This window comes from Cavia porcellus, unplaced genomic scaffold, assembly GCF_034190915.1.
Source record: "Cavia porcellus strain 051 isolate PalLab524CR breed Dunkin Hartley unplaced genomic scaffold, mCavPor4.1 scaffold_13, whole genome shotgun sequence".
Taxonomy (NCBI): domain Eukaryota; kingdom Metazoa; phylum Chordata; class Mammalia; order Rodentia; family Caviidae; genus Cavia; species Cavia porcellus.
In genome coordinates, this window is record NW_026947496.1 from 53822561 (window position 1) to 53850000 (window position 27440).

The 27440-nt window shown below is 38.4% G+C and overlaps 1 protein-coding gene across 13 annotated transcripts in view; it reads right to left on the reverse strand.

The window, feature by feature from the left end:
• Positions 1-27440, reverse strand: part of Foxp1 (forkhead box P1) — a 562135-nt gene that overhangs the window by 14347 nt on the left and 520348 nt on the right. For 10 of the 13 annotated variants that reach the window (XM_063260468.1, XM_063260472.1, XM_013156482.3 and 7 more), the window contains 6 exons: positions 16461-16544; positions 6644-6845; positions 6459-6538; positions 5761-5862; positions 2111-2232; positions 436-505 (listed from right to left, as the gene is read on the reverse strand). In XM_063260468.1, the coding sequence (XP_063116538.1) occupies positions 436-505; positions 2111-2232; positions 5761-5862; positions 6459-6538; positions 6644-6845; positions 16461-16544 (660 nt within the window). The remainder of the gene's footprint in view (positions 1-435; positions 506-2110; positions 2233-5760; positions 5863-6458; positions 6539-6643; positions 6846-16460; positions 16545-27440) is intronic. The other 3 variants (XM_063260471.1, XM_023566584.2, XM_013156479.2) reach the window with 1 other exon arrangement.

Below are 27440 nucleotides of genomic sequence, written 5' to 3' on the forward strand. Positions count from 1 at the left end.
GAAAATGGACATTAAAAGAAGCAGGAGAAATACAAAGCTCAGCTTTCACTTTAAACCTGTGAACAATAGAAGGTCATGTGATACAGTGGCCTATCATCCAGCACATTAATAGCTGTGCTAGAGTAATTACACTTGTGGTATTTTTGCCTCAAGTGAAATTCTGAAATAAGAGGATGGAAATTATGATACTGCTGATAAATATTAATAAGTGAACTTTTAATTTTTTTGCCACAATATTCAAAATGCTAAGCATCCTGCTAATGCTGAAGCAGCCCGATGTGTTTGCCTCCAGGGAGTACGATGCTTTGTGCACTTAAGAAAAAAGTTTAACGGAATTAAAATTTAATATCTAATTAGAGCGAGGCTAATATATTTTGAAATGAGTGGGGGAGACATGTGCCTCTGCTGCATATTCGGGATGGCCATCAATCTTACCTGTAAAGCTGCATTGAGAGGTGTGCAGTAGGCGTGGCTGCTCTGCATGTTTTTAATAAGGGAAGGGTTACTGTGTGAGAAAAAAGATAAAAACTCAAAGTTAAACACAATCGACCCATGAGTTCCTAGCTAAGTTTTATTTTAAGCTGCTGGTAGCCTTCTGTATTAGAAATATTCCCCACTACCCAAAGGAAAGTTAAGCTTTTACCCTCTCCTGTTTTACAGGATTGCTCTGTGCAAGAGCTGCTGGGGATAGACTTTGCTGTTCAAGGGAACTGAGGATAAAATCCCAGCACATGTAGTTATCAGATTTGGGTAGTAGCTGCCCAATTCCAACAGGAAGGTAGCAGCTTGGGGACTGTGCTGGGAAGTCACTGAACCCACAGCGGGGGGACCTGGCAATGAGTGGAAAGACTCTCCTCTGATCCCAAACTTTCCAAGGCACATTTATGGGGAGAGGAGAGTGTGCTGGGGAAGTTCACTCCTGAGCAAAATGGGAGGCTGGGCTGCCGTCTGTATTGCAGAGCCAGATCACAAGTATGAGATGCTGTCTCCATATCAACTGCCCAAAGGAAGCCAAGATAGCGATTTAAGAGGTCCCAGGCCTAGTACAAACTAACTAAAAACTTGTATGACAGATACTGAATGGCTTCCAGTAAGAAATTACCCAAATTTATCAGTGAACTTTTAAGGAAGTATTATATACATGATATTACCAATTTTCCCCTATACTTGCAACATTTTACACATCTCATTATTATCTACATAATACTAAGTGAACAAACAAATTTATCTTAACACATACACATTTTTAACTCTACATAAAAATCTCCTTTTGACTTCAAGGACTTGTGAGTCACACACACAAAAATATTTAGTCATAGGGCCCCTGCAAGCTGCTGAATCAAAACACAATAATTTGCATTAAAGATGCCAAAAAAGCATTATTCAAAGCACTGGTGTACCAAAGAGAAACGAGAGAAATACATGTACAAATCACACAATTTAGTTTCGTTGCAGAAAGCTGTGGCACTGCTACTTGGTGAAATGCAAAACTACATGGGATGAGTCAACCATGCAAAGCCAAAGCAACAGCAGAAAAATAAAACAAAAGCAAGTAAAGGCTCTTACTGTGCGACAAGCTCGTCAAAGTTTTCATCGGGGCAGTATTTGCGAGGACGGCCTCGTTGAATATGGCGGCCACGTTTAAACTCTTCATCATCAACTGTCCAAAAGGACCCAAACTCATCCTCTACTCTGATAAAGCACTTATGCAGTGAGAGGTTGGTGCGAATGGCACCCTGGGATAGGAGCAGCAGCAAAGGAGATGAAGTGGCAACAAAAGGAGACGGGGTTGGGGGCAGAACAGACATCCAATACAGGGAACAGGAAAAAGAAAATAAAATGCAATAAGCATAAGCAAATGGTTTGTGAGGGTTAATATGCATTGCCACCTAAAAGCTACTAGCATGTGATGCAACAAAGACCAGCAAGCAGGGCAGGGGGACTGGTGGGTATACAAAACAGGAGGGATGAAATGCTTTTTTGCTTCCCTTAACTGAGACAATGTGAAACCAGTTCTTTGGTCTAACACCATCTAGCAGCCAAAGCCTCTACGTTATACTTGTTAGCACAATCCAAGCTAGGCTAAGAAGTTCAAACATGGTGGACATACCCACTGATCTTTTGTGGCCTTCGTTTTTGGAATTCTACTTCATCCACTGTCCATACTGCCCCTTTAACGTTTTCTACTCGCACAAAACACTTGTGAAGACTAAGATTATGACGCACTGCATTCTGCAGCAAGTATAAAAGAGAGAACATTTACATTTTCTGTAAGAAAAGACTCCAACAACAGCAGTACATTCAGCCTAATAGTCCACATTTGTAAAACCATTCCCAAGAATTGTAGCTACCACCCACATGGAGGACACTCTTATGTTTGAGGGGGTCTTTTCTGATTAAAAAAAAAAATCCCCAAAAGTATATAAATCAATTATACTTTAGTATTTAATTTAGTATTTTAGAATCTAGTTTCTGGTAGTATCTAGCTAGAGGAAATACTAGTAATATGAATACAATCCCGAAATAGGTTTCATAATACAACTCTGAATATATTATTCCTATGACTTTGAGATATATGAAACAGAACTAATTTTTTTGAGATTTATCTACCTCTCATTTTAAAAAGAATGGATAATTAGTATTCCATGAAAGATGAAGCCTCAGTTAATATTAACTATATGGCAGTATCTACTTTTAAAGTTACACATGGGCTTTATTAAGGAGAATTCTAGACAGGATTTTACCATTGAGAGTATCACCTTGTATAGCCAGCGGAATCAGCGGGTGACTTAACCTCTCTTGGGATCAGTATCCTCGATCAAGCTCTTTCTTACTTCCCTAATTTATGTAAAATCTGGCACTTACTTGAGTAGCTTGATTAACTGAATGAATGCCAAGGAACACATGAGCAAGACTGTTGATGGCAAAAGGACTATATTTCTGTAGTTCAAGGTTTCTGCACACAAATGTTTCTAAGCCATTTCTGGCCATTCCTAACCTGTGACTCTTCAGGTTTATAATCTATTAAAGTCTACCAAAGATGGGGTTCTCAATTCAAGACTGAGCAGCTTTCAATATCTCATCTTTACTTTGAGTTTCAGGAAAACACAACCTTGGCTGGGTCCATAAATAAGCATGACTTTCTTTAGTCCTGCCTCATTGAACTTACTGATGCAGAACCATTGTTGGACATGAGGATATGGTAAAGAGACTTGCTTAAAACTTTTTCCTCATAGGAAATAAGCACCTCAACAGTAGCATAAGATGCTAATGCATGTGCTGCACCTCACACACTGTAAGCCCTTGTTCACTATAATAACATTGCTGTTGCTCAGCCACTCTGCACCCTGAACTAGTTTCCATCCACCACCTGCAGCATCTGCTCTCTGAATTTAATACAGGTGGCAAATCTTGATACCTTCAGAGATGTTTCCATTTTTGGATAATCATAATTGGTAACTATAAAGATTCAGGCTATATTTTTTTCTCTGCAAAGGAATATTTAGAAGATAATGAGACAATTTTTACTGCATGGTGTGATGAGTTTCTTATAAGGAGAATCCATGGGATAAATTCCCAAAGAGTTTTTGAATAACATCAGTGTAACTGGGGTAGTTTCATGATATTGAGGAGACTATCAAAGGATGTCCCTGATTTTAAAAAAATCCTGATAGATTTGCTTAGAAATAAAACTTTTAAAAATATTTGGCATTTCACAGGTATTACTTGGTAGGGTAAATTCTCTGTGTATAAAATTGTGACCTAGCTTTTAAGTAAGTGAGTTGCACAAAGGCATAGGATAGGATAGGATAGGATGGTAAAGATCATCTCCTTGAAGAAGATGGAGGAGATACAAACAATACAACCAAAGTTCCTTTAAGAATTCAGAGAACATGTACAAATGTAGGAAACACAGGTGAGAGAAAATGGACATTGTTTCTAGTCACTGATGTTTTAAAGTAAGTATCAAGATGTACAGAACTCAAAGAGTTATGAAGCCACTGTAATAAAAGAGTTCCTGTACATCTGGCTAAATGACACAGCCATATAATTATAAGATGCAAGGCCAAAACTTAAATGTTGTTTTCCAGGGCTTCACTTTAGCAGAAAGCCACTAAAAATAAGAAACTTTCCAAAAAAGATGGGTGAACTCTTTTCAGTCACAACTTTAAAGTGGGCATTTCATCTTTTGTCTGAGATCACAGTATCAATAAAGACACCCAGAGAAAATTATATGTATTTAGGAATCATTAAGTACTTCATCTAGGGTTGTTTATATCAATGATACTTTTTCCTGCACTTTGCAGAAAAGAAGTTGTATCTGAAGATTTGAGCTTAAATTTATATTTATAACCGGTGATTATTTTTAAATTTGATCATTTGATATTTATAAAAGGCAATTTGAAGAAAATGTCTATTTTGTTCTTCTATTTCCTGTATTTTTAAGGGCATCTGTAGCTAAAGAGTCTTTGTATTTTTTCCTCCAAGATAAGCTGAAGAAAGGGGTAAGATTTTCAACACAGGTTCCCCACTTCAGGGGCCCTTGGCCTAATGAATTTTCTGGTTTTATTATTATTTTTTCTCTGAAGTAGTGAGCATTGAATCCAGGGCTTTTCTTTATTTTGAGGCAGAGTCTTACTAATTGGTTCCAGCTGGTTCAAACCTATGATCTTCCTGACTCAGCCTCCTAAAAGTGCTGGGATTACAGGCGTATGGTATTGCACTTGGCTTCCATTTCTTTTAAAATGCTCATTTATCATAAATTTAATAGAGGAAATATGGGTTTTTTTTCCTCCCATGTAAAATTAAAGTACTAGTAGGGAAGGCATTTACTTCAATTAAAGCAAGTTTTATTTGTATCCTATAATAAAACCCTATCATATTTAGACTAAGGACATGTAAAAACCCTAAAATGTTTGTATTAAAGTTGTCTAAATGTTTTAGAGTGCAGGGATTAGAATTCCAGGTAGTAAAAATATGAGCACACAAATGCCAACATGCATGTGTCCTCTTCTATAAGCAAGAAAAACAGACACTAGAAACAGCTGCTGAGCTGAGAATGAGCAATGCTGAGAATGACCCCAAACACTGCTGGGTAGCATCTAACAGAGCTATAGAATTTGACCTGGTTTATAGCAAATGGTATTACAATAAAGCTCCATGATTTAAAGGCTACTTTTCTTCCTCAGGTTATCTATGAACCTCTGAGGGACAATCTCCTGCCTTAAAACATGTTGCCCTGTAAGAAGTGTCCATTTACAGTGCTATTACTTGGATTGCACAGCTTTTTCTGCTAAATGGATAGATGAGCTTTAGTCCAACCAGTGAAAGTTTTATGTTCACTTTGATAATTTCTCTGGGTTGCTAATGGTGGAAAAAACAGTTTACCCCTGCCTCTGCAATGTTGGGTGCGGTAAACACCCAAAAGTACGAGGTATGTGTAACTAATAAGACAAACTCAGTACTAGGGCAAAAGTGTCATTGCCTTTTTTCTCTGTATTCCAAGTGGGGAGAGATAGTGCTCCTGGCTGGCCCATCCACGTATCTGTTGCCAGCATGATGGGCATTTTCCCTCTTAGCATTTAGTCCACAATGGAACTTGCTTCCCAATTGAATATTCCTATAAATTGGGCACTTTCCGTGCATTAAAGCAATATAAATGTAACTTCTTTGGAGTCCAATAATTGCATTTTATCAAGAACCACCCTGCCTAATAAAAGTAAAAATCTAAGGCTAAAAGAGGCCTGAGAGAAAGCTTACCTTCCACGTGGCTGCATTGCGTCGGAAGTAAGCAAACATTCGTGTGAACCAGTTATAGATTTCATTTAGTGTTAGCTGCTTTTCTGGAGATTCAAGAATGGCCTGTAAATAAAAAAGCATCAAGAACATAAATTATGACCTATTCAGCCGAATCGTCATTATACCATTTCTTAAAAATATATGTGTTTCAGAGCTAAATCCTAAGAAAGGTCTCACAAAATGATCTAAGATTAATCGTTGCATTTAACAGTTCAATAGCAAAACTCAAAATGAAATTATCTAATTGTTTTGAGTTTTTATTTCTGTTTCCATACAGAAATATTAATTTATTAGTCATTCATAAAGCAGAATCAAAGAGAAATGCAAAACATTTCACTAGCTGATTAAAGCTCAGTAATTATTTAGAGCTCAGATTAATTCTAGGGATCAGAGATTACTGTAGCTTGTGATAATTGACTTGCCATCTTTAAACAGGCTCATTTTCACTGTTGTGTGAAATGAATTTCCTAATAATCACATCGTATTGTAATACTTAATCAAAAGCAATTATGTTATATATTGCAGTTTTTAAAAACCTTATAGAAAAGGTTTTAACATGCTTGCATACTAAACGGTTTTAAATCTATTTCATCAATATAATATATCCTTGTATCCGTACACCTTTTGCTATGATTTCACATACTGTGTTATTTACTTACCTGTCTAATTAAAGATGCATATGTAAATGGTGGTCTAACTTCTGCATTCTTATAAAATTCTTGGTTCTGCGCAATATCTGCTAAATAAGAATCATTGTCCTATTAATTATCACTCTTTAAAAAGGGGGCTGATGGACAACAATTGCATGTTACAGTTCTACAGGAGGCAAAAATGAAGCAGCTACCTGAAGAAATGGGCACGTTGTATTTGTCTGAGTACCGCCTGCGGATGGGTCCCACCGTGTGCATGCTGGTGGTGGTGATGACAGAGGGGCCTTGGGTGACGGGAGTCAGGGGGGCAGTTGGGGTTGTTGGAGTATGAGGTAAGCTCTGTGGAGAAGCCTCTGATGCGGACTTGGAGAGTGTGACACTTGATACCAGATTGAGCTGTGAGGAAAAGAACAAGGTTTAGAAGATCTTCAGAGAAACAGAGCAACCAAGAAAGCATCTCACATCCAGCAGGCATGATACCGAGGATGTCTGGCTAGTGTCATTTCTCTCAGTAGACGTGTTTATAAACGATTCACTTAGGTTTGGTGTAAGCTATCTCTTGCAATGCTCTCTCTCTTTTTTCCATGAGATAGGTATTTTCCAAAGACTGCCAAATTGATGTTTACAGATGTTAAAAGGGATTATCCAGCAGAATGAGTTTGAGAATTCTGGGTCAAGACATTTCTCTAATCACACCCCACTTTAATAACCTCAGACTCCTCAGCAGCACCAGGGAGGAAAGATGCTGGAGTGAAGACTATGTGAGATACCAAGGCGTAAACCTGAGCTGTTCAAAAAAATTTCTGCAATGTGCTAGCCCAACTGAGAAGTTCTGTTTATTCACTTTTTCTAAAAATTAGTTTCTGTTTAATTTTCATGGATTTTACTTTAAATGGCCCTATGTGACTAGGAGCTGCCATGTTGGCCAGCAGGAGCAGCAGCATGGGTTCCTCAGTTCCATCATGAAACTTCACAGATGTGGGATGCTCCGTGAATGTCTGGCCTAGGCTCATACTGAAGACTGGCCCTCCGCCAGGAAACCATCATTTATTTCTATCAGTTGGCAGAGGCTAATCTTTAAAAGCTTTATGGGCAATGGCTATTAAACTCTATCAAATAAAGGACTAGCATCTATTAATCTAAAAAGAACATAGCCTCTGAGAGATTCAGAACTTTAAGATTTCTGTTGATATTTTTCTTTCAAGTTTTAAACGTTCCATGAAAATGAAACAATCTACCGATTCAAGTAAGGAAGTGAATTATTATTTATTTGAAATAACACAGGGGAAAATGAATGAGTGCCTTTCTGATTTACGTATGTCTTACCTTCACCTTAGAGTGCTAGTCTTACAAATACTAGAAGGGACAATCCTTTCTCAAAATTTATTGGAACCGAATTACTATTCTACAAGTTCAGCAATGAAAAGCTTGGTTCTTTCTAGCATATTTATTACCATTTACAAAATTGCTCAGACACAGATAAAAACCTTCCCTCAATCCAACAGACTTAAACAATCTTGGTTGAACACTTTCTCAAACCAGGTTTCAACTCATTCACCAAGTAATACGTCTCTTTCATAGTAGTTACAGTCAATCTTTAGCACGAGGCATTATTTGTGAAAAGTACTGAAAAGGAGAGTCTTATGGTACCCTAAAAGCACACAATAAAAGAGAGTTCTGATATGTTAAGAAGACACAATCTTTACTCACACTCTATGAGAAAGGCCAAGAAAATCCTGCCTGATACGTTCAGAGGAATTCCAAGGAATGAAAAGAAAGATCCCCTACGGCTTAAGAAAAATGGAAACCTGGAGTCCAGTGCTGGGCTGAGTAGTTAGTTGTGCTCTTTCAATTCTCAGCTTGAAGGTTGACTCAGCAAACCACAGAGCCCCGCCCTGACCCAAAAGCTGGAGAAGAAGCCACTGAAATAGCACAACTCTTACTGCCCCCTCCACCCCCCAGCAAGTCAGAAGATATGGTGAGCAGCCATCTCAACTCACCAGAAAACCTGACCTCGTGAACACATTTGCAAACCTCGTGCTAACAGTTTACCACAGCAGCCGAGAGGTCAAATGGTGAAAAGTTGGGGCTGACCCTTCCTTGTCTCAGGCCTTAATCACTGACCAGGTCCAGAGACAGACTGTATTAGCATCTGCTGGAGCAGAGGGTCAAGGAAGTTAGTGCATAGAGCTCATAAATACAGTTTTTATAATTCAGATGCTGCTGAGCTAAAGACTATCAGAACATTTCAGAAAGCTTCATGGCAAAGATTTACAAAAATGTTTTTAAAACACCTGCCCCTGTATGGCCTCAATGATCAACCCACCCTCACTACTATATGAGATGTTACCATATTTTACAGAGAAGGAAAACCGAGGCTTGTCCATGTATTCAACTTGGACCAAAACTCAACACATCTACAAATAGGATCCTAGACCCTCTGTGTAATTCCCTTACTTCTAGTTAATGGGAAAAATAAATGCTAGTTTCACTGTTCTGTTATGATCATTTTGTAAAAGGTTCAGTGTGTACCTTTTAACCCTGTTTATAAATGACATTCAATAAACACTCCTAAGTAGCCATAGGTTGCTAGTCCTGTAATGACAAAAACAGGAATAAAATGCACAACTGCCCATCTTCAGTGCTTACCATTTGAAAGCACATATTGGCTAAAGGCAAACATACACACAAACCACACAGTTCTGGGGAAGGAGTCTACTTCTTTTCAGCTAAAGACCATCACCCTAAAAACACAGCACAACTTTCTTAAAAACATAACAAAAATGATGGACACAAATGTCCTTAAGATATTTTAGGAGACATGTTCCTTTCCCATTTTGTGGGGAAGATCACCAAGTCAAACTGAGTTCTAATTCAGTTGTCACAAGTAAAACTCATGTACACTTTCAAGCCCCTCTCTCTTTTTGGCTGCTCACACCTAACAGACCAGTTCCACACCTAATAGACCAGTCACCAAATGCAAAAGGATCTGAACCTTGCAGACCCTGCCAGGATTCTAATACTTTTACCATTTCTACTAGTGAAGACGACAAGGAAAAATACTATCCATCCAGGTTTGCACAATCCACGAAAAAAGAGATGCCGGACAAATTTCCTGGATGCTTTTGAATACAGGTAGCAAGTAGAAATAAACATGGTACCAGAAGAGAGCAGAGAGGGGGTTTAGCAGCCTTGACAAATGACACTACGATTCGCACCCACTGCTAGGCTGTCTCTAATAAGCCACAGAGGAAGCAGCGAATCTCAGCTAATTACCAGATAAAAATGTATTGTAAGGACTCTAATTAGGAGACGCGGATGGAGGTGATCTAATGATTAAATGCTGCATTTGAGTGACCCCACCATCAGTGTGCAGTGGTGCAAGATGTCACTGGAATATTTTGTAGAAACAGTAATTTTATTTCAAGAAGGGGAGGTAGTAATATTTGTAATGATGGCTATGAGGTAAACTAATTAGAAGACAGTTGCTAGAGGAAGAGGGTGGCTGAGAGCAGCTGTGGCCATTCCAAAAGCAAGTGCCAAGTCTCTATAGAGGAGCTGCAGTCAAGTGGAAAATTTCTGTCTGACCTCTGCCCTTGCTATTAATTTGCAGGAAAACTAATGACACATATACATATTCCCACAAAATTGTTCTAATTGCTAATTTGCCAAAGGAGCCCAGATTCCAAATTAAACATGACTACAGTCTGTGAGGGAAGGAAGAACAAAAGCTGTAAACTCCAAATAGACGGTGCTTTGTCACACAAAATCATCTGAAGGCTGAACCAACAAGTTAATGAAATGTCAACCCTGTCAGCTGTTATAGAAGTTTCTTAACTTTTAAACTTTTGTCTGATAATCACGTGCTTGTCATGAGGAGAAACCATCCTGGCAAAGGAGAGAAAAGATGGAAAGTGAGGAAGGATACAAAATAGGCTCCGTTCAATCCAAACCAACTCTTTCAATTAAGGTCTTTATGAAAAAAAAGCGGACCACAAAAAAATTAACCACAGATAACAGAAGTGCAAATCAGGAACAATGTGGATTCTGCTATAAACTTGAAATATTCATCTTAATTGTAAATTATTAAATCTTAATATAATCATCAATTAGAAATGAAAGCATCATGTTTCTGACTGTAGTTAAGGTTTTTAAAAAAAGTAATTTTTTTCCGGGGCATGGAGCAGGAAGGGATTGGGATGGGAGGGTTTCTTTTCCTAATGGAAAGTCCATTTTTCTTATTGTGTTCATTTTCTATTTAAAAAGAAGTTGCTATGTTTAGAAAAGTTAGTAACTCTGATTATTTTTTACATGGCAAGTTTCCATCATGTGATGATTTCGGCAAAGATATCTCTTTGAAACTCTGGCCAAAAGTTAAATTCTTATGTCACTTAATATTGCTGTATAGTTTTTAAAATAAAAATAAAAACAATCATGCTCTCAGGCACAGTTTTGCCCTTTCTTTGATTAGAGAGAATATCCTGGATGTTTTGCCATCAACATGATTCCAACCCTATCAGCTACCCAATACTGTGCTTAATCCTGTTTTTAAAAAATTTAATCTGTAGCTTTTCACCAACAATTCCTCTCCAGTGTAAAGATGAGTCACTCACATTAAAAAAAACAAAACAAAACAAAACAAATGGCTGATGTAAACCTCAGACAGAAACAGCCTTGTTGTGAGTATTCCCATAAGAACCAGTCTTTTGTTTTTGTTTGTGCTCTTGCCTCACATGAAAACAGATTATGAGAACAAAAGACAAACCTGAAACCAAAACACTAAAGCCAAGGCTGCATAGTAGGAACTTTCAGGCTCACAGAACCGGTTTTTCTACTGGTAGCTTTACTGACCCAAGAGGCTCAGGTCTGCTCAGCTAAGGCAGAATTGCAGAGGGCCCGGGAGCTGCATTTCAAGGCATGAATCCCTGAGTTCAGAGATGACAGTGGTGGAGACTATGGAGAAGACAGGACAGTAGGCAGCAGCTGGAGGCTTTTGTTAGGAGCCTTTGCTTTCCTTCCCAGTTTCAGCCTGGCCTAGAGGCTCAGAAAGCCGCACTAACAACAAAAAACAGCCACACTGACATCAGAAACAATAAAACCTGAGGTGAGGTGAGAAGTGGTGACTTAACGAAAAACAGTCCATGACACACTTTTCGTGTGTTGCACTTGAGGATCCTTTTTTATGATGTCCTGATATTATTTCTCCAACTCTACAGCAAGGCCCCAGCAGCCTACATCATCTGTCATTTCTAGAAGAGTTAACAGGCCCTTTTTTTTGGGGGGGGGGCACTTTGTTTTTCTAGTAGCTAAAAGCTATTTCAAAACAGTCCTAATTGCCATGGTTAGAGTACCAGAAAATGTGTAAAAACGAAAATCTAAATACTGCATTTCATTCCAAATGTGCTTTATGATATTTTCATAAAGAAGGCTCTGGTACCTACACTATAATTACTTGCCCATCAAATCTGAAAGAATGTGGTTTCTCTGAGATTAGGAGTGGTTCTCTGATGTGCAGGAGTACCCCAAAGCCAAGCAAACTTCTCATGTTCTCATGCATTGTAAAACAGGTTTTACAATCTTCTCCTGACACCACCACGGTGAAAAGTCTTTAAATGTAATCCTTAACAACGTAATGAAGTCCTAACAGCTATGTTTCTTGTTGTTTTGTCCTCTTGAGTTTTGCCTCCTCTTCCCAGGAAACACCTTGGCAAGTCCACTTTAGGCTGAGCACAGGCCACAGTAACCTCCAAGCACTGCGCTGCACGTAGTGCTGTCTACTTTTGAGACTCTTACTGCAGTTGAGACAAAAGGTTATCAGTCATTTTCATTACTGTTTTCTTGGGTTTTTTTTTTCCTTTCTTTTGCTTCATTTTCTATCAGAAAGAATCTTTTAAAACTTAAAGATACCAAGTTGGCCATGCTAAGCCTAAATCAAGAATAGTGTTTCTACTCTAAGTACCCAACTTAACAGCTGTCCTGGTAAGTTTCACAGATGCTTTCCATGCAGGGCTCAAAGCCTTAAACACTAAACACAGTAAAGTAAGAAAAGTTTCCCTCACTTAGGTGATGCTGGCTCTTCCTTTTCTTCTGCCACACTAATTCTCATTACCCTCTTTTCTGCCCCAGCTCCCATCCTCAAAGACACCACGACAGGTGCACCCACTCACCATCACAGGGCAGATCTAAGAAGCTGGTTTCTTACCACTTCTTCCTATTTACACTTTAGATTACAGCAGAAACATTATTTCTCCAAAAAAAGTCCTCTTCGACCCCATTTTCCAGCTCATTAACCCCGCTCACATGCCGTACAATCCAGGCCTTGGTAGTGTGTAAATGTAGTTATTTGTTAGCTTCCTTCACAAGATTCCAAATACCTCACTGGCAAAGACAAGCCTTTCTCATCGAACTACTTATTGTTAAGTATATCACATGTCCAATAAACACTGCTGACAGAATATAGTAGCACCTTGGTTCACGAATTTAATTCACTCCAGGATTCTGGAAAAGATGGCTATGTTCATATTCGTGTGGGAAAGAAGGCCATCATCATGTTCCTCTCCTGATGCAGTTGGTAAAAAAAAAAAACAAAAAGCAAAAAAACAAACTTTTGCCAAACATCTTTGCTTGTGAACCAAATTATTTGCAAACATGCAAATCAAATTATTTGCAAACATGTTCATGAACCAAGGTACCACTGAAACAACTTGCACTTTGAGACCTAGGTATAATTCTGAGAGGGCATAGCAGCAGCAGGAACGTATTACTGAGGGAGCTGGAGGGACACAGGAAGACTGGAAACTGTTGTTCTAGTGGGGCCCATGTTTGCTTCCCATGTGCAACAAGCTCAGATCAACACCTACAATCTGGGACATTGCCCTTTTAAACTATTCATATCTGAAGATGAGCTCTACACTGAGATCCAGAAAATACAGCTCAGAGCTGATGTAAGAACAATCCAAGAACGTGTTGGCAGTTTCTTTGATGCAATGAAGTGGAGATGAGTTGGACAACTGGATACAACAAATGACACTTACTACCCAAATGGCATTTAGTGAAGGGCAACATTTACAGCAGTGTTTTATCACTTAGTGACTAAGAATTTTTAAATAAACACAAAGTTCCTCTTAAACAGAAATGGAAAAAGGAAACAACTTCATAAACTTACTGGAAAGGTTGTAACACTAAACTCCCCATCTATGGTTAGATTTGAATCTCAGTGACTGCTTGATTCAAATTTGATTCCAGAAGAATATTCAAGCAAACATTCTATCAGTTCTAAGGCATTCTATCAGTTAGGGTGGGATAAATCAATTTAAGGCTATAGGAAATGTTTTGTACATTAGAATCAGTCACCAGATAGTTCTGGGTCCTTAAAATTGAAAGCATCAAGGGTTTGCAGTTCATATGTGCCTTTTCTTTCTCTCTCTCACTATTTTTTTCTTGGCAAGAAAGTGAAAATTTATGCAAAACATTTCACGTCTATCTTTTATAATTAATTTCCCAATGCCTCACCTATACATATTTTAATAATTCCTGATTTATAAGATGGTATCTATAATAAAATTTTCTATTTTCCAATAAATGAAAAGAAGGCAGGTTCATTCCGACAACAGAGTGTCACACAATATCTGCTTGTCAGGCACCAATTTTTACTTCTTACATGTAAGTTAAAGGATAAGGAATTTATAATGCTGCCTGTGAAGGGAACCACTTTTCATATACAAATGTGATCTTTTTTTTTCAAAGGGTAATACAACAGTACATTTACATAAACTAATCCAAACAATCTATGTATTTGACAATGGCAAACCTCACACAGACGGCCTATTGTTGGTTTACATCTTGGAGTTCTTTATATTGGCTTGTAGCGCTGCTCTAGCTGTCAAAGGTTTGACTTGGACTCTAAATAAATGGTTATAGAAGTGCTGTGCAGCGATATTGGACTTCTTTGCAAAAGAAAACCTGCTGTGTATGAATTCAAAAGCTATTAATTTTTCAGTCAAAAATATTCGTGCCTATTTCTTTTAATAAAGAAATACTGTGCTGAGCTACTAAGAGATAATGTTGACTAGTGGTGGAGAATTTTCAATAGAACAGTTAAAAATAAATTTAGTAGGAGGTCCCCTTCAAAGTTATAATTTTCTAGAACGTAAAACATTTTTTTATACTAATCAAGACAAACCTTCCTGCCCTGTTTGTTCTTCCCCAGCTACTTTTCCTGTTTACTGGTTGCTTAGCCCTGGTCCACAAGGACATTTGGCAATGGCCCTCTTGTAACCTGGGTATGGCGCTGCCAGCCAACACCCAGGCCTCTTGCTACCTGGGCACTCCTGGAGGTTTGCTGTTCCATTTCTTCAGATGTATCCTTCCTCTTACCAAGGAGGACTATGATATAAAATGAGCCTATTAGTAGAGTGCTGAGGCCAGTAGTGACTCTATCATGGTTGTTCTTTATCCATCAAGAAACAGGAGATAACCTCGCCCTCTCCTTCAATCCTAGGAGTAAAGGCTCAAACTTCATCCTAGGAAAAAGTTTCACTAAAGTCAGCTGAGGACCTGAGGAGTTTCAATGCACTTGAGAGCCCTTTGGGGCAAACGACGCTATTCCGTAAGACAGCCAACTCATCAGGGTCTCACCAATAGGCTTTGTTGAATTCATGTTTTTCCAGGTACCTTCTTTAAAAGCAGTTGGAAAGAAAAGCATTGTTGATGACTGACTCCACAATACTGAATGGCTTGGGTTTTTTTTTGTTTTCCTCCTTTCTTTTTGGTAGCCTACTAATTCAGTCTCAACAGCCATTTACTGTGAAATACATGGAAACTAAGAACTGTTTCCTAGTAAAATGGATGCGTGAAGTGTTTAATGATTTTATGTCCTATATCTCAGTAATGTGTTCTGTTTCAGACATTAATTTTGTCTGCCAACTGCATCTTGGCAGGCTACCATATTTGCTGGGTTAATAGTCTGACTCCGTTTTATTTCTATCATCATAAATCATACATATATGGGTGTGTGTTTGCTTTATTTATGGAAAAAATCAGTCAAAACAGATAAACCAATACTTTGCTATTATGCTGCATCATTGCATATTGATTAAAATTGCTGGTACTAACTATAAATTGTCAACGCTCAATTAATTTTCACACAGTGACTTTCAGCAAAATCAAATAAAGGCAGTGTACCTTTAAATTTTACAAATCTTAAAATCAAGGAGCAAAGCACTGTCTCCATTTTGAATAACCAGTTTAAGTACTATGAAATTTTTAGAAATAGAAGCATGAGCAATACAATGGCAAAAGGGATCAATTCATGACAAGGAGTGAGGTCTAAAGCAGCACTGAGGGTCTAGATGCCCAATCCTCTGCTTCGCTATGAATTGTCTGTGCTGGGATGGCATATCTCAAAGTCCAGCAAAAGGAAACAAGGCAAGAAACAGGAGATTCTCTAAAAATAAAAGGTAATCTCAATGTGTCATACATATTTGGTTCCCTGACTGTAAAGGAGCAATTTTTCATCTCAAAGTCCATAGGAACCACGAGATAGTCCCATAATTTAGCCTCTCACACTTTTACTGGTGTTTTCCTTCTTCGGCCTGTTACAGTGAAGTGGGACTTCTCCTTGCTCCTTTTCCCTTATAACACTGTTTCTAAGCCTGCCCAGGGCAAAATGCTGCTTTCCTCTGTTAACATGGTCTGGCCACCTTCTCTGCATTCCTGCCAGAGTGATTTCCTTTCTCCAGAGAGCTCCCACAAAACACTTTAGTACCTTCATTTAACACCATTCTGTTTCAAAGAAGAGCTGCTTCTTAGGTCTCATGGTGAGCCTCACATATGAATCATACTGTGTCCCCACAAATGCCTGGCACACTGAAATGGTTAATGAAACTGAAGGCCTCTGACATTTATTCCAGCCAAAGGAGCTGTCCCTTCTTCCTACGCTGGGACACGGCAGCATAAACGAATAGCACAAATTTTACACTGTTTTTTGCTACTTGGTGGAGCATTACTTACGGGCTGAGGGGCAGCTTTGGGTTCTGTGGACTTCACATGCAGATGGGTCATCATGGCTTGCAGCCGTTCTTTGTCTTTTGCAAGCTAGCAGGAAGAAAAGGCTTGGTTATTTTTTTGAATACAGATACAGACTGTTTTAAAGCTTCACATTAGACATATTCCAAACAACTATGCCACCACGGCACATGACAGAATCATTTTCACTGCCTGTTTCTGAAATCTATAGGTCTATAGCCAAACTCCAAGTAACTGGAGGAGGCATTGTAATTTTCTCAACTCAAGATGTATTAGATTTTTACTGGGATATTCTAGACCTGCTGGCACCAAGAAGCCCCATGGAACATGGACAGCTAAAGACAAATATGAATCATGCTTATTAACCATTCTTATTCACAAGGAAGCCAAAGGAAAATGAGGTAGGCAGCTAAAACTCATAAATTTATCTGTTGTGGTTGTGGAGGAACTCCTAGACAGATGGATACATCTGTGCAAAATTAGCGTCATCTTATTTATGGTTAAGCATAGATTAAGACAGTGCTGGCAGGTGACACTGACAGAAAGGAAGAGAGAGAGATAAAAGGGCTGATGGTGTCCCATCTTCAAATGAACACAGAATAAGTTTATTCATTTATTCAATATTTGAGGACATGCTGTGTGCTAGTCTGATACTAATAATTTACATATCTTTATAAAATTATCTTCTTATGTCACAGATAAGTCTACTAGATGTGCACAGCAGGCACTCACTACTTATTGGATAGTGTAGTCTTTCTGCTTGCTTTGGACTGCTTAACATGATGACAATCTTGGTAATTCAGGACAGGTAGGCATAGGCGACATATGACTTCTGTAAAAGATGTGGAAAATGTATCCACAGAAGATACAGATACATTTAAGAAAGCATCTATGGGATTGAGAGGAAAATGAAGATGACATTAATGAAACAGAACATGCAAATCATTGACTATAGATAGTTTTATTTCAGTACTTTTGGAGAATATTTTCTTAGGGAGAGACTTACTATGTGTCACATCATTCACCTTAAGTCTTTTAAAAAGCAATTTTTGGAGGTGTAAAATTATCCCAGAACCAAACATGCTTTGCTTTTTGATAAGTTATTTTTTAGGGTGAAAAGGACTCAAGAATTGGGAGGAAGGAAAAAAAAAAAAAAAAAGGGAAAGGGACAAAAAGAGAAAAAGCTTCCAGCTTATCCTAACTGGATGACTCAGACTCAAGTCATATCACATTGAATTTTTTTAAATTTCTTTTTATTCCCTTGTGGTTCAGGGAGGAATAAATTAAGAAGAAAAAAGCCTCACAGTGTTAGCATTTATCTTTCAACAAACAGGAAATGAAAATGATACCATATTAGGAGCCACTTTATGTTCTCTGCTAAGTTATTGAACAGCCAAACTAAAAGATACTCTGAGTACATAATGCTAAAGGAATTTAGTTTTGCAAAGTGGCTCCCTTAGAACAATTAAAATGTTGGGAATGACATTTTTCTACAGTTACTCATTTTTATGTTCTTTAAGTTTCTTTAAGTGTTCTTCAAGTTTTTTGATGTTAAAATCAAAATATTCTTGGATTTTAAAAAAGTTTGGCTTTAAAATTGTCACGGAGTAGATAGAATTACAGCATATAGGTTGCTCTTTTAAAAAACAAGAAGTAGCCTGCCCTGCTGAACAATATAAATTAAAGGGTGAGAGGTGTCATTTACTGAAGAGTCTGCTGAATATTAACTATGACTTAATTTGGGGGTAAACACTGTGGATGTAGCAATTACAGAGACCAAGTTTAGTAAAAGGAAAATCCAAATTCCCAGCTCTATATTTCATCTATCATGGAATCATCTCTGTATCTGATCAAGCATCTGGTCCAAGGCAGTTAACACTTTGTTGTAAACACACCTACAAAGTGTATACATAACCCTGAAGGTAAGAGCCACCTAGAATATTTTCTTACATTTCCATTACTTAAAATTCATCATCCATTTTGAAGACTCAGAGAACTCAACTTTACCACCCTAGTTTTGCCTTTATTGAGGCAGATAAAATTCCATACAGATGCAAAAATCCAACTTTTGTATTCTTTAGCTGATGCAAACTGACATGTAATGTATTTCTGGATGAGTTTTAGGTAATCAATTTTAGCCCTAACGCAATTGTTTTAACAACTAAAGAAACATGCCAGATTCACTGTATTTTAGGTAAAGGAGAAACATCTACAAATTTTAAAACTATACCTTCTTAGATGTCAGTCTTGTATCTCTAGCACTCACTGGTCTTTCAGAAAGCTTTCCTTTATTACTTTTTTTTTCCTTTATTACTTTTTAATGCTGTTGTTTCATGAGCTCACCATCCCCATCAATTTTTTCAGCATCCTTTCATTATTATAATGAGAATACAAACACATTTGTATTAGCAAGTATATTCCACCATTCCCTTCTAAACTGTACATTACACAAAAAAAGAACAAAGGTCAACAAAAAGTTTGGTTGACAAACAAATTTTTTTAAGATGTTGTGATAGCAAAAGAATTACTCTCTAAAAGCTTTCCCACAGAGCATGGAATAAATATATGCCATACAGGAACTGACAATGGGCTACACATTGGGGGTTATGAGCACAGGGGCTATTGTACACCAAGTCATTGAAAGCCCAGCTGACTGATAATAAAGAATGCATGTTCAACATTTACACTGTTCTGGGTTCAAATTCTGGCTGGGTGACCTAAGTATTTCCTATGCTCTTCCCTGTACTTACTTTTTCTTGCTAATTAAGGAATAATCATCTCTGAACTCTGAAGGATTGTTCTGAAGATGAGCTAAGTTCTTGCACAGAAGAGGCCCAACACAGCAACCAGGGCTTCATGTATGCTCGAAAATTTACTTTCTTTTATAAAAGAGATGTGTAATCAGTCTAGTCTACACTGATTGAGTGTATGTTTACAGTGTGGATTAATATTACAGGGATTCAATGGAGTGTGCAGTTGAGGTAACTGGAAAGAGAAATAATTTTGCGAAAAGCAAACTGAACAGAAAACGTAAGACAGAGTAAGACTACTTTTTGTAGATTTACCTCTTTGCTTCTATTTCTTCTTTTCATTCTAGGAAAATGTTTTCCCCTCTTTACCTGGTGTAAGTCACTGCTTCTTCTATTAGCCATGGTTTTAATTAGGTTTTAAGATTGTCTAGGCTGTTGAAGTTGGGATCTTATGTATTGCTTCAGACCCCATGATGACTGCTGAAGGCTAGGAGCTCCATCTAACATCATCAGAGATAGAAACTCTGGAGATTATAACTCATTCTTTTAGCAGAGAAAAGGAAACATGACTTAACACCTTTACTCTACAAGTTTGTCAGAAAGACTAGCCATTTTAAGCCCAATCTGGCCAATTCTCCCTCATGAAAAACAAAACTCTGCTGAAAATAAACAAAAGGTTTTGCATGAAAAATGCTACAATTATTAAGAACACATACAAAGATGGACCAAACCTTCATTTTGCTGAAGATGTTGTGGCTTAGTCCCATAGCACTAATCTCATGTTTTATTGTTGGGAAAATTGAGGCTCCTAAGACTAATATATCTGAGGTCGTGGAGTTGAGAAAAGGCAGAGAGAAGCCTAGGATCCTTATATGATGCTTTTCAACAATGACTATATGGATTATAGGGATTACCTGGTATAACAACCATGAAACTCAGACTTTGTCTCTCCCCCTCATCCCAACATGGATGGACCTACTGAGGCAGGGCCTCTGTGGAGGAGCCAGGATTTTAACAGGGCCCATGTTATGAGCAGGCAAGTCTGGATAATTCTGGTGCCATGATAATCCCCGTTAAAATGAAGACTTATGGGCTGGGGATTTAGCTTACTGGCATAAGCACCTGTCTGGGAAGTGAGAGGTCCTGAGTTTGATCTCCAGTACAAAACAAAACAAAACATGATGACTTATTTTAATTTTTATAGTAACTCTTCAACAGAGGGATCTAGAAACAGGTGCTTTTAACAATAGAGCCCAAGGGTCCAAGTAGAAGCACGTAAGTTTAGGAGACACTACTCTGTCATGGTCTGTTTATGCCTGGAACAGTGGCTGCTTCCTCAGGACTTTTGTATATAGTGGTTATCCAAACAAGTTAACCTGATTTAGACAGAGTGTGTTCAGTTACTTAGGGTACATTCAGCTACACTGGTCTCTCAAGTGGGTATGATCAGGAGAAGAAAAACACAAAGCAGTAGCTACAGCGAGGAGTACAACCCATTCTTTTACTGAATTGAGCTTTTACCAAACATTTATTCTTCCCCACTTTATTAACCTATGGTAATTCATAACTCTTCCAAACTGAGCACCACTCAAAACTTTTAAAGATTTCTTTACCATCCACTATCGCATTCAGGTGGTAGACAATCTATGGCTCATTTCATCCCAATCAAAGAATTTCTGTACTTTTATTGTGCTGTTACCATCTTAACATTCCTCACATGTTATTATTAAAGACTCTCTTGACATTTAAAGCAGACACACACTAATACTCAGTCATAGTCTAGGAATTCTAATGCTTCTAGAGTTAGGCAGGATTTTAAATTATGAAAAATAAGTGTCTTGGTTTCCAAAAGAGAATGTGGAAGTGAGACACCTAGACACGTTCTCTCTTCTTTTTCTTGGCTCCAGTCACAAAGCACTGGCAACACTAGGCTGCAATGATGCTAGGACCTTGCTGTCCCCAACATGCTCTGAACTTACTCTGAGCTCTGCTCCGAAGCAGGAAGGTCTGTGAGGCCACTGGTGTGACAAAGTGTCCTGAGCATTGTTGTGAATGGGGTTAGAAAGGTCCAATGGGGGATACATTACTGATAATATATTTGCTGAAGTCTACAGAGCTGGTGTGATTACAAATAGCATCGCTAATGGTAGAGTAATCACATACAAAGTCCATGCAGTAATTGATTTGTGTTAGGATTAATGTCTCCCTCTGCTACTGAAACTTGTGCACTTTTCTCCCTACTGACATTTTCTTAGAGCTTACAGTTTCTGCTGTTGATGATTTAGAAAACTTCATGCGGTTCCCAGACACGGGGCTCAAGCCTTGCTAACTGCCAAGGACTGCTGAGGAGAGCGTGTGCAGAGCTGTGGAGTGAGGCGGGGGATGAATGTTTCCACAAACTGGGTTTTAAGACCAGAGACTGGCAATTCATGGAAAGAAGCACAGAACCCACAGGGCCTCGCTGGCCTCTGCACAACTGTAAGAGCAGTAGGAGGAGACTGGGTTACAAAGGTTGGGCAGCCTTCTGGACTTAGCCTACTGCTCAATACCAGTTCAGAGAGCTGTATCCACCTTCTAAACTTCAGCATCCTCCTCCATCAGATGAGGGCAGATAAGGGTAGTATAAATTTCTTTTGATTCTATGAGGCCCAAAAAACATTAGAGACTGGGTGCTACCTTTTTGAAGAGCAAGAAGAAACATTATATTACATATGTTCACTAGATGTAAGGCAGACTGATTCTGAAAAGTTACTTTTTAAAAAAGTGAGAATCTAGGAAAGACATAATAACTGTAACTATTCAAAGAGGAAGAGTAATGATTTGATAAAATTAGGCATGTGAAGCTCCTGGGATACACAGTGGGCACTTAATAAATACCTATTTAAATGGTTTGAGATCCTGTATGAATGCCTTTCAAGAATAAACCTGGGGCATTCAACAGCTCTCTTTCATGGACAGCAGCCTGGCCAGGCCACAGCACTATACACAGAACCTTCTCCATTTTCACACAAAAAATCTCAACTCCTGGTAATTTCCTCTATCCTAGGCAAGCGAATTGAACACTGGTCACTCTATTTTGTATTGAACACAAAGATGAATTCTAAAAAGAAAAAATTTATTTTTAAACTATCCTTCTCTACCCCACAGGGTGGACAAATTTTCAAGTGGCTTCCTCAAGCTGAAAGTTCCTGCCACCATCTCTTTCTGCAATCACCTTCACTTGTGCCTTGTCTCTCATAAAAACTCTGCCTGGTGAGGCAGTAGAGGCTCACTGCTCTAGCCTATCTAAGAAACTACTGTGAAGGATAGGCCACTTTATAGGTATCCAGAGTTTTGCTGAAAATTGGTGCTTACACTGTAGTGACTAAACAGTAAAGTTATTAAGAAACAAAAGCTACATGTTATTCCCATCCTTTCTAGCAGTAGCAGATCCATTCAGTTGAGTGATTCCTTTCCTCTTGTTGTTTTTACGGTCCATGTTAAAATCGTTTAGGTAGGGACACCTGTCTTGAACTTTATGCCTGTGAGCCATACAGAAAAATAAGTCATTTTTTCAAGGTTATTTTCTCGTTCAGAAAGTACTACCGGGACCAGAGAGATAGCTCAGTGGCATATGGGCCTGCTTGGCAAACACAAGGTCCCGAGTTTAATTCCTGGTACCAAAATAAATAGGTATTATTTACCAAGGAGGATATATGGTGATTTGGCAACGTTTCCTGGTCACAAGAGCAGCTTAACATCCATCTACACTGCCACAAAAATGTACCTATATGACTAAAGTCTTACACTTTCTACAAGAGGTAAATTCTAACTATGTTTTTTCTTGTCTGCTAAACTGGTTGTTTTTCCCCTCTCCCACAACAGAATTATGATCCTGTTTATAACTGTCCCCACCTGGAGGAACTCAAGTGAATGGAATTAACATAAATTTAGATTCTGAAGCCCAGGCCCATGTACAGTAGGGTGCTCAACCATCACGGTAGCACAGTGTGCTTCTTTACTACCTTGGCTGTAACACGTGGGGTAGGAAGTCCACACAATCTCAAGTATTCCCAGTTCCTGTGTCTGTGTCCCTCTGTCTTGGTAAGGATGGGGGCCTCTGGAGGTTGAGATGCAGGTAGGAGTCACCGGCATTTCACTGCCTATATAAGATCACGTATACCCATTGGGATAATTTTGCTCACCCCCTGTTCTAATCCAACTCTCTGTATACCGCCTCAGAAGAATCTATCAAAAGAAGCAAACATTTAACAGATGCAATCTTAAAATGTCTGTCTATACTATAAGGAGCTCACATGACTTCTCAGGGGTTATAGGGCGAGGCTCCTACGAAATGACCCTCATTTTGTTCACTGGTCAAACACCAAGAAATGACAGCTATCTTTACAGTAACAAAACGCTGTAAGGAATGCTCTCAAGTTGTGAACTGGATGGCTGATCCCTCTTCTTTCTCAGTGAGACCAGAAAAAGGGCAACATAAGAATGGAATTAATTACCACTTCTCTGTGATTCTATAGGTAAATAGTGCATTACTAAGGAAATGTTCACTGTGTTTTTATACCTGTCAACAAAAATTTCCAAAATGCCGATATAGCTTGCTTTCTTAACTGACATGTCTATTAAAACTTCCATTTTGTGAATCCAGTCATAAACACAAGAGGACAGGGCAGCTCTCAAGCATAGTACCGATTAGGACTAAGACTCCATCATCTTGATTTCTGCCTGCCTGTCTCAAATCTCACCATCAGCGTTTTACAGGCGGCTTTTCAGTCTAATTCAAGTATAGTCTTGTATCAACACCTCTACGAAGGGAAACATCTCTAGCCATTATCCTGGAAAGCTAACAGTGTTTTTTTTTTTTTTTTTTTTTTTAATTCTATCTAATTCCTTAGGGAGGTATCACAAGAGACTTTTGTTCTGGGTCAGAGGAAGTTGCTAAGGTTCAGACACAAAGGTACTGCAGAAGTATACAGAGCAACACTCAAGAAAATTTCACCAGCTCTGATCATTTCTGGGGCTGACTTTGCCCTTTGAATTCTGTTGAGTCCTTTTCTCATGATCCTCTAGACATATGGAGCCTCCACTACTGGTGCCCTAAGATCCAGGCTGAGTTCACTGGGTTTCTTTTTACAATGAGATACATGTGTGGCCTCTATAAGACATAAACAGTAGAGGCTTAAGTATCATTCTAGGAGTCCAGGCCATAGAGGACTGAACCTCTCACTCTAACACACTTATTATCTTTGGGGGCTTGTTCAAACCTTAACTGTTCTTTACTGTAGTACTTAGTGGTGTGAATGCTTTTCATCTTTGAGTGAATCAATGGTAACTGTGTAAAACACTCTGAGATATTTGGAGGTTTAAGTACTTTCTGGACTGGGAAATACCTCTTTTAGGGGAAAAGTTGCCCTCAGGCTAGTCATGTTCCAGACCATCTACTTTAGGTATGGTCTGAGGATGAAGATTGGGGATAGCACCTGGGAAACGGATGCCCAGGTACAAGCATGTCCCTTTACAGTATTCTTGCTGGTAAAGGATTTCCCCATTCTCTCCTCTCAGGGCACTATGATCCTTAAGTACATTAAAAACTACAATTTCAGATACAGGTGCATGAAATGGCAAATGTACAACACAAACATGAAACTGCTAAATCTTAGAGAAACAGGACGTCTACAAAGAATGAGCTTTGAGTATAACTGCACCTTGATCCAAGTGTCCTCAAGGATACCAGGCCTGCAACCCAAAGAGGTGTAAAGCTTGGTAAGTCCTAATATAAACTCTGTCATGGCAAGGGTTCTTCAAATACTAAAATCTATCAACATTTTCTTGTTAGTTTGCCTGAGTAACATAACTCAATAAATAAATTATGTTTTTGTTTGGCTCCTTTCTATCAATGAAACTCTCTTTTAAGTAAGTTTCTGATATTTTTGTTTAAGACAGGATTTCTCTCTCAAAAACAATTAATGCATAAAAATAAAAGACCTGGGGATTTAGCTCAGTGGGCAGTAAGTGCCTGCCTGGTATGCACTAGGTCATGAGTTCGATCCCTGGTTCAAATAGGATCTTTATGTAGTCTAGGCTGACCCTGAACTTACTCTGTAGCTCAGGAGGCATTGAACTTGAGGAGATCCTGTTGCCTCAGCCTCCTGAGTTGCTAGGATTACAGGAGTGTAACACCATGCCGGGCTCAAGTCTTTTAGAACCCACTGGCATGATCTAGTATCATTCAATGAATAGATAATTCCACTGGAAAATTATTTTGTACTGTTTTTCCTTCGAGAATAGAAGAAACAGGAGGTCAGCTGTATCAGTATTCATCACCATTGTACTTTGTAGTGGTGCCAGCATGGCTCTTGCTAGTTAATAGGTTTTCTTGTAAATTTTGCTAAATGAATAAGCAAATAAATACATAAATGAGTAACCAGTTTCTCATGATCCCCAAAACTGGCAAGTATTTGTTATATAAAGCTGCTAGGAGGGCAATGTAGTTCCTAGACAGTTTTAGATCCCATGCCTAACAAGGAGGAGGTATGCAGGGGAAAGGCTGTAGTTTAGGTAGCTAGGAACCCTAGGAAATAAGCTGCTAATAATGTAATCCAAACTGTTTTCTCTTTTGACCCCTCTTGACCAGGGCTTGCTTAGCAAACTTCTGTAGGAGCCAAAGAATAAATATGTTCAGCTTTGCAGGCCATATGGCTTCCATTGCAGTTACTTGACTTCGCTATTGCAGTGTAAAAGCAATCACAGATCATCAGTAAACAAATGGGCAGGGGCGTGGCTGTGTTTCAGTAAAACTGGCACTGAAAAATCAAATCTCAAATAATTTTCACCTGTCATGAAATACTCTTCTTTTGTTTAAATACCTTTTTGTTATCCATTTAAAATGTCAAAACCTTTCAGCATATGAGGTTAGGCCTGCAGTCTATAGTTTGACAAGCACTATGGTATCAGACTAGCAACTGTTTCAAGCTGTGAAGAAACAGAACCTGTCAATGTTGGCCCGTCCCTTCCTCCATTAAAGCAAGCTCTCAAGCAAAATGATTATTGGAACATCACAGGTAACTACCACAACATAACTTCGGCCAGGACAATTTGCTTTCTATTCCAACTTGAAAAACTTGCCTTCAGTTTGACTTAAAGACTGAAGGATAAAAAGAAATCTATGATCACATGAAATCTACAAATAATCAAAAAAACTCCTCAATCTGTACCACTTCTGGGTCACACAGACCAAATAACTTGAGTAAAGCTGCCAGGAGACAATCACTTGACTAAGTGATGGGATCACTCCTTTCTTTCTGTTGACTGCTCTTTGTGGAGGGTCAAGAATAATTAATAAAATAGATACTTAGTTCCAAGTAACACTGGCCCAACACTCAAATGCTAACTGGGAAAACCAGAACAACTCTGATAATTTACTTTAGACTGTCGTTAAGGAATTGATTTTATCAATAAATGCAGAAACATAGCACTTTTATAAAAGTCACCATCATAAAAATTTGAGTAATAAATTATAGTTTATTCTGTAGAATCCAGTGGGGGTTTTTTTTGTACTGGGATTGAACTCACAACCTCATGCTTGCCAGGCAGGTACTTATGCCGCTGAGCTAAATCCCCAATCTCAGAATGCAGTGTTTTTAAGGCTTTATTGTGCTTTTAAACATACTTGAGAGTGGGTTAAATCTACTACTATTTCTTTTTGTCCATCAACATACTATTTTAAAGTTATTTCCAAAGACATACATACACAAATCAGAAGATTTTATGACGTGCCTTTTGTTTATATAAATACTGTTCTAATAACTTTGTATTTTGTTAGTTTGAACAGAAAAACTAAGTAGCTTGAGAAAATACTTTTTTAGGAAAGTCCTCCCAGAAAACACAATGTCATATAAGATATTAACTAATTTAAAAAAAAAATCCTTTTTATCCTGAAAAGTCAAAACAGAAAGTTTAAGTGTGTTTGGGCTGATTTTTCTGTGCAACTATTTGAAGTTGTAAATGACTTAACTCAGTAAAATTCCAAATGTAATTATCTTCTGTACTTAGCCTAGGGCTCTTCATATATCTCAGCATTGTGGTCTTGCATACAAAGTAGGCTTTTCGATGGCTGGTCCCAATATAATGTACAACATTGTTTTAATTTCCCCTAGTCGGCTAACCTCTTGCCTACACTGCACCAGGCAGAGGAAGAAGGCGCAGTGAGTCATCAAGC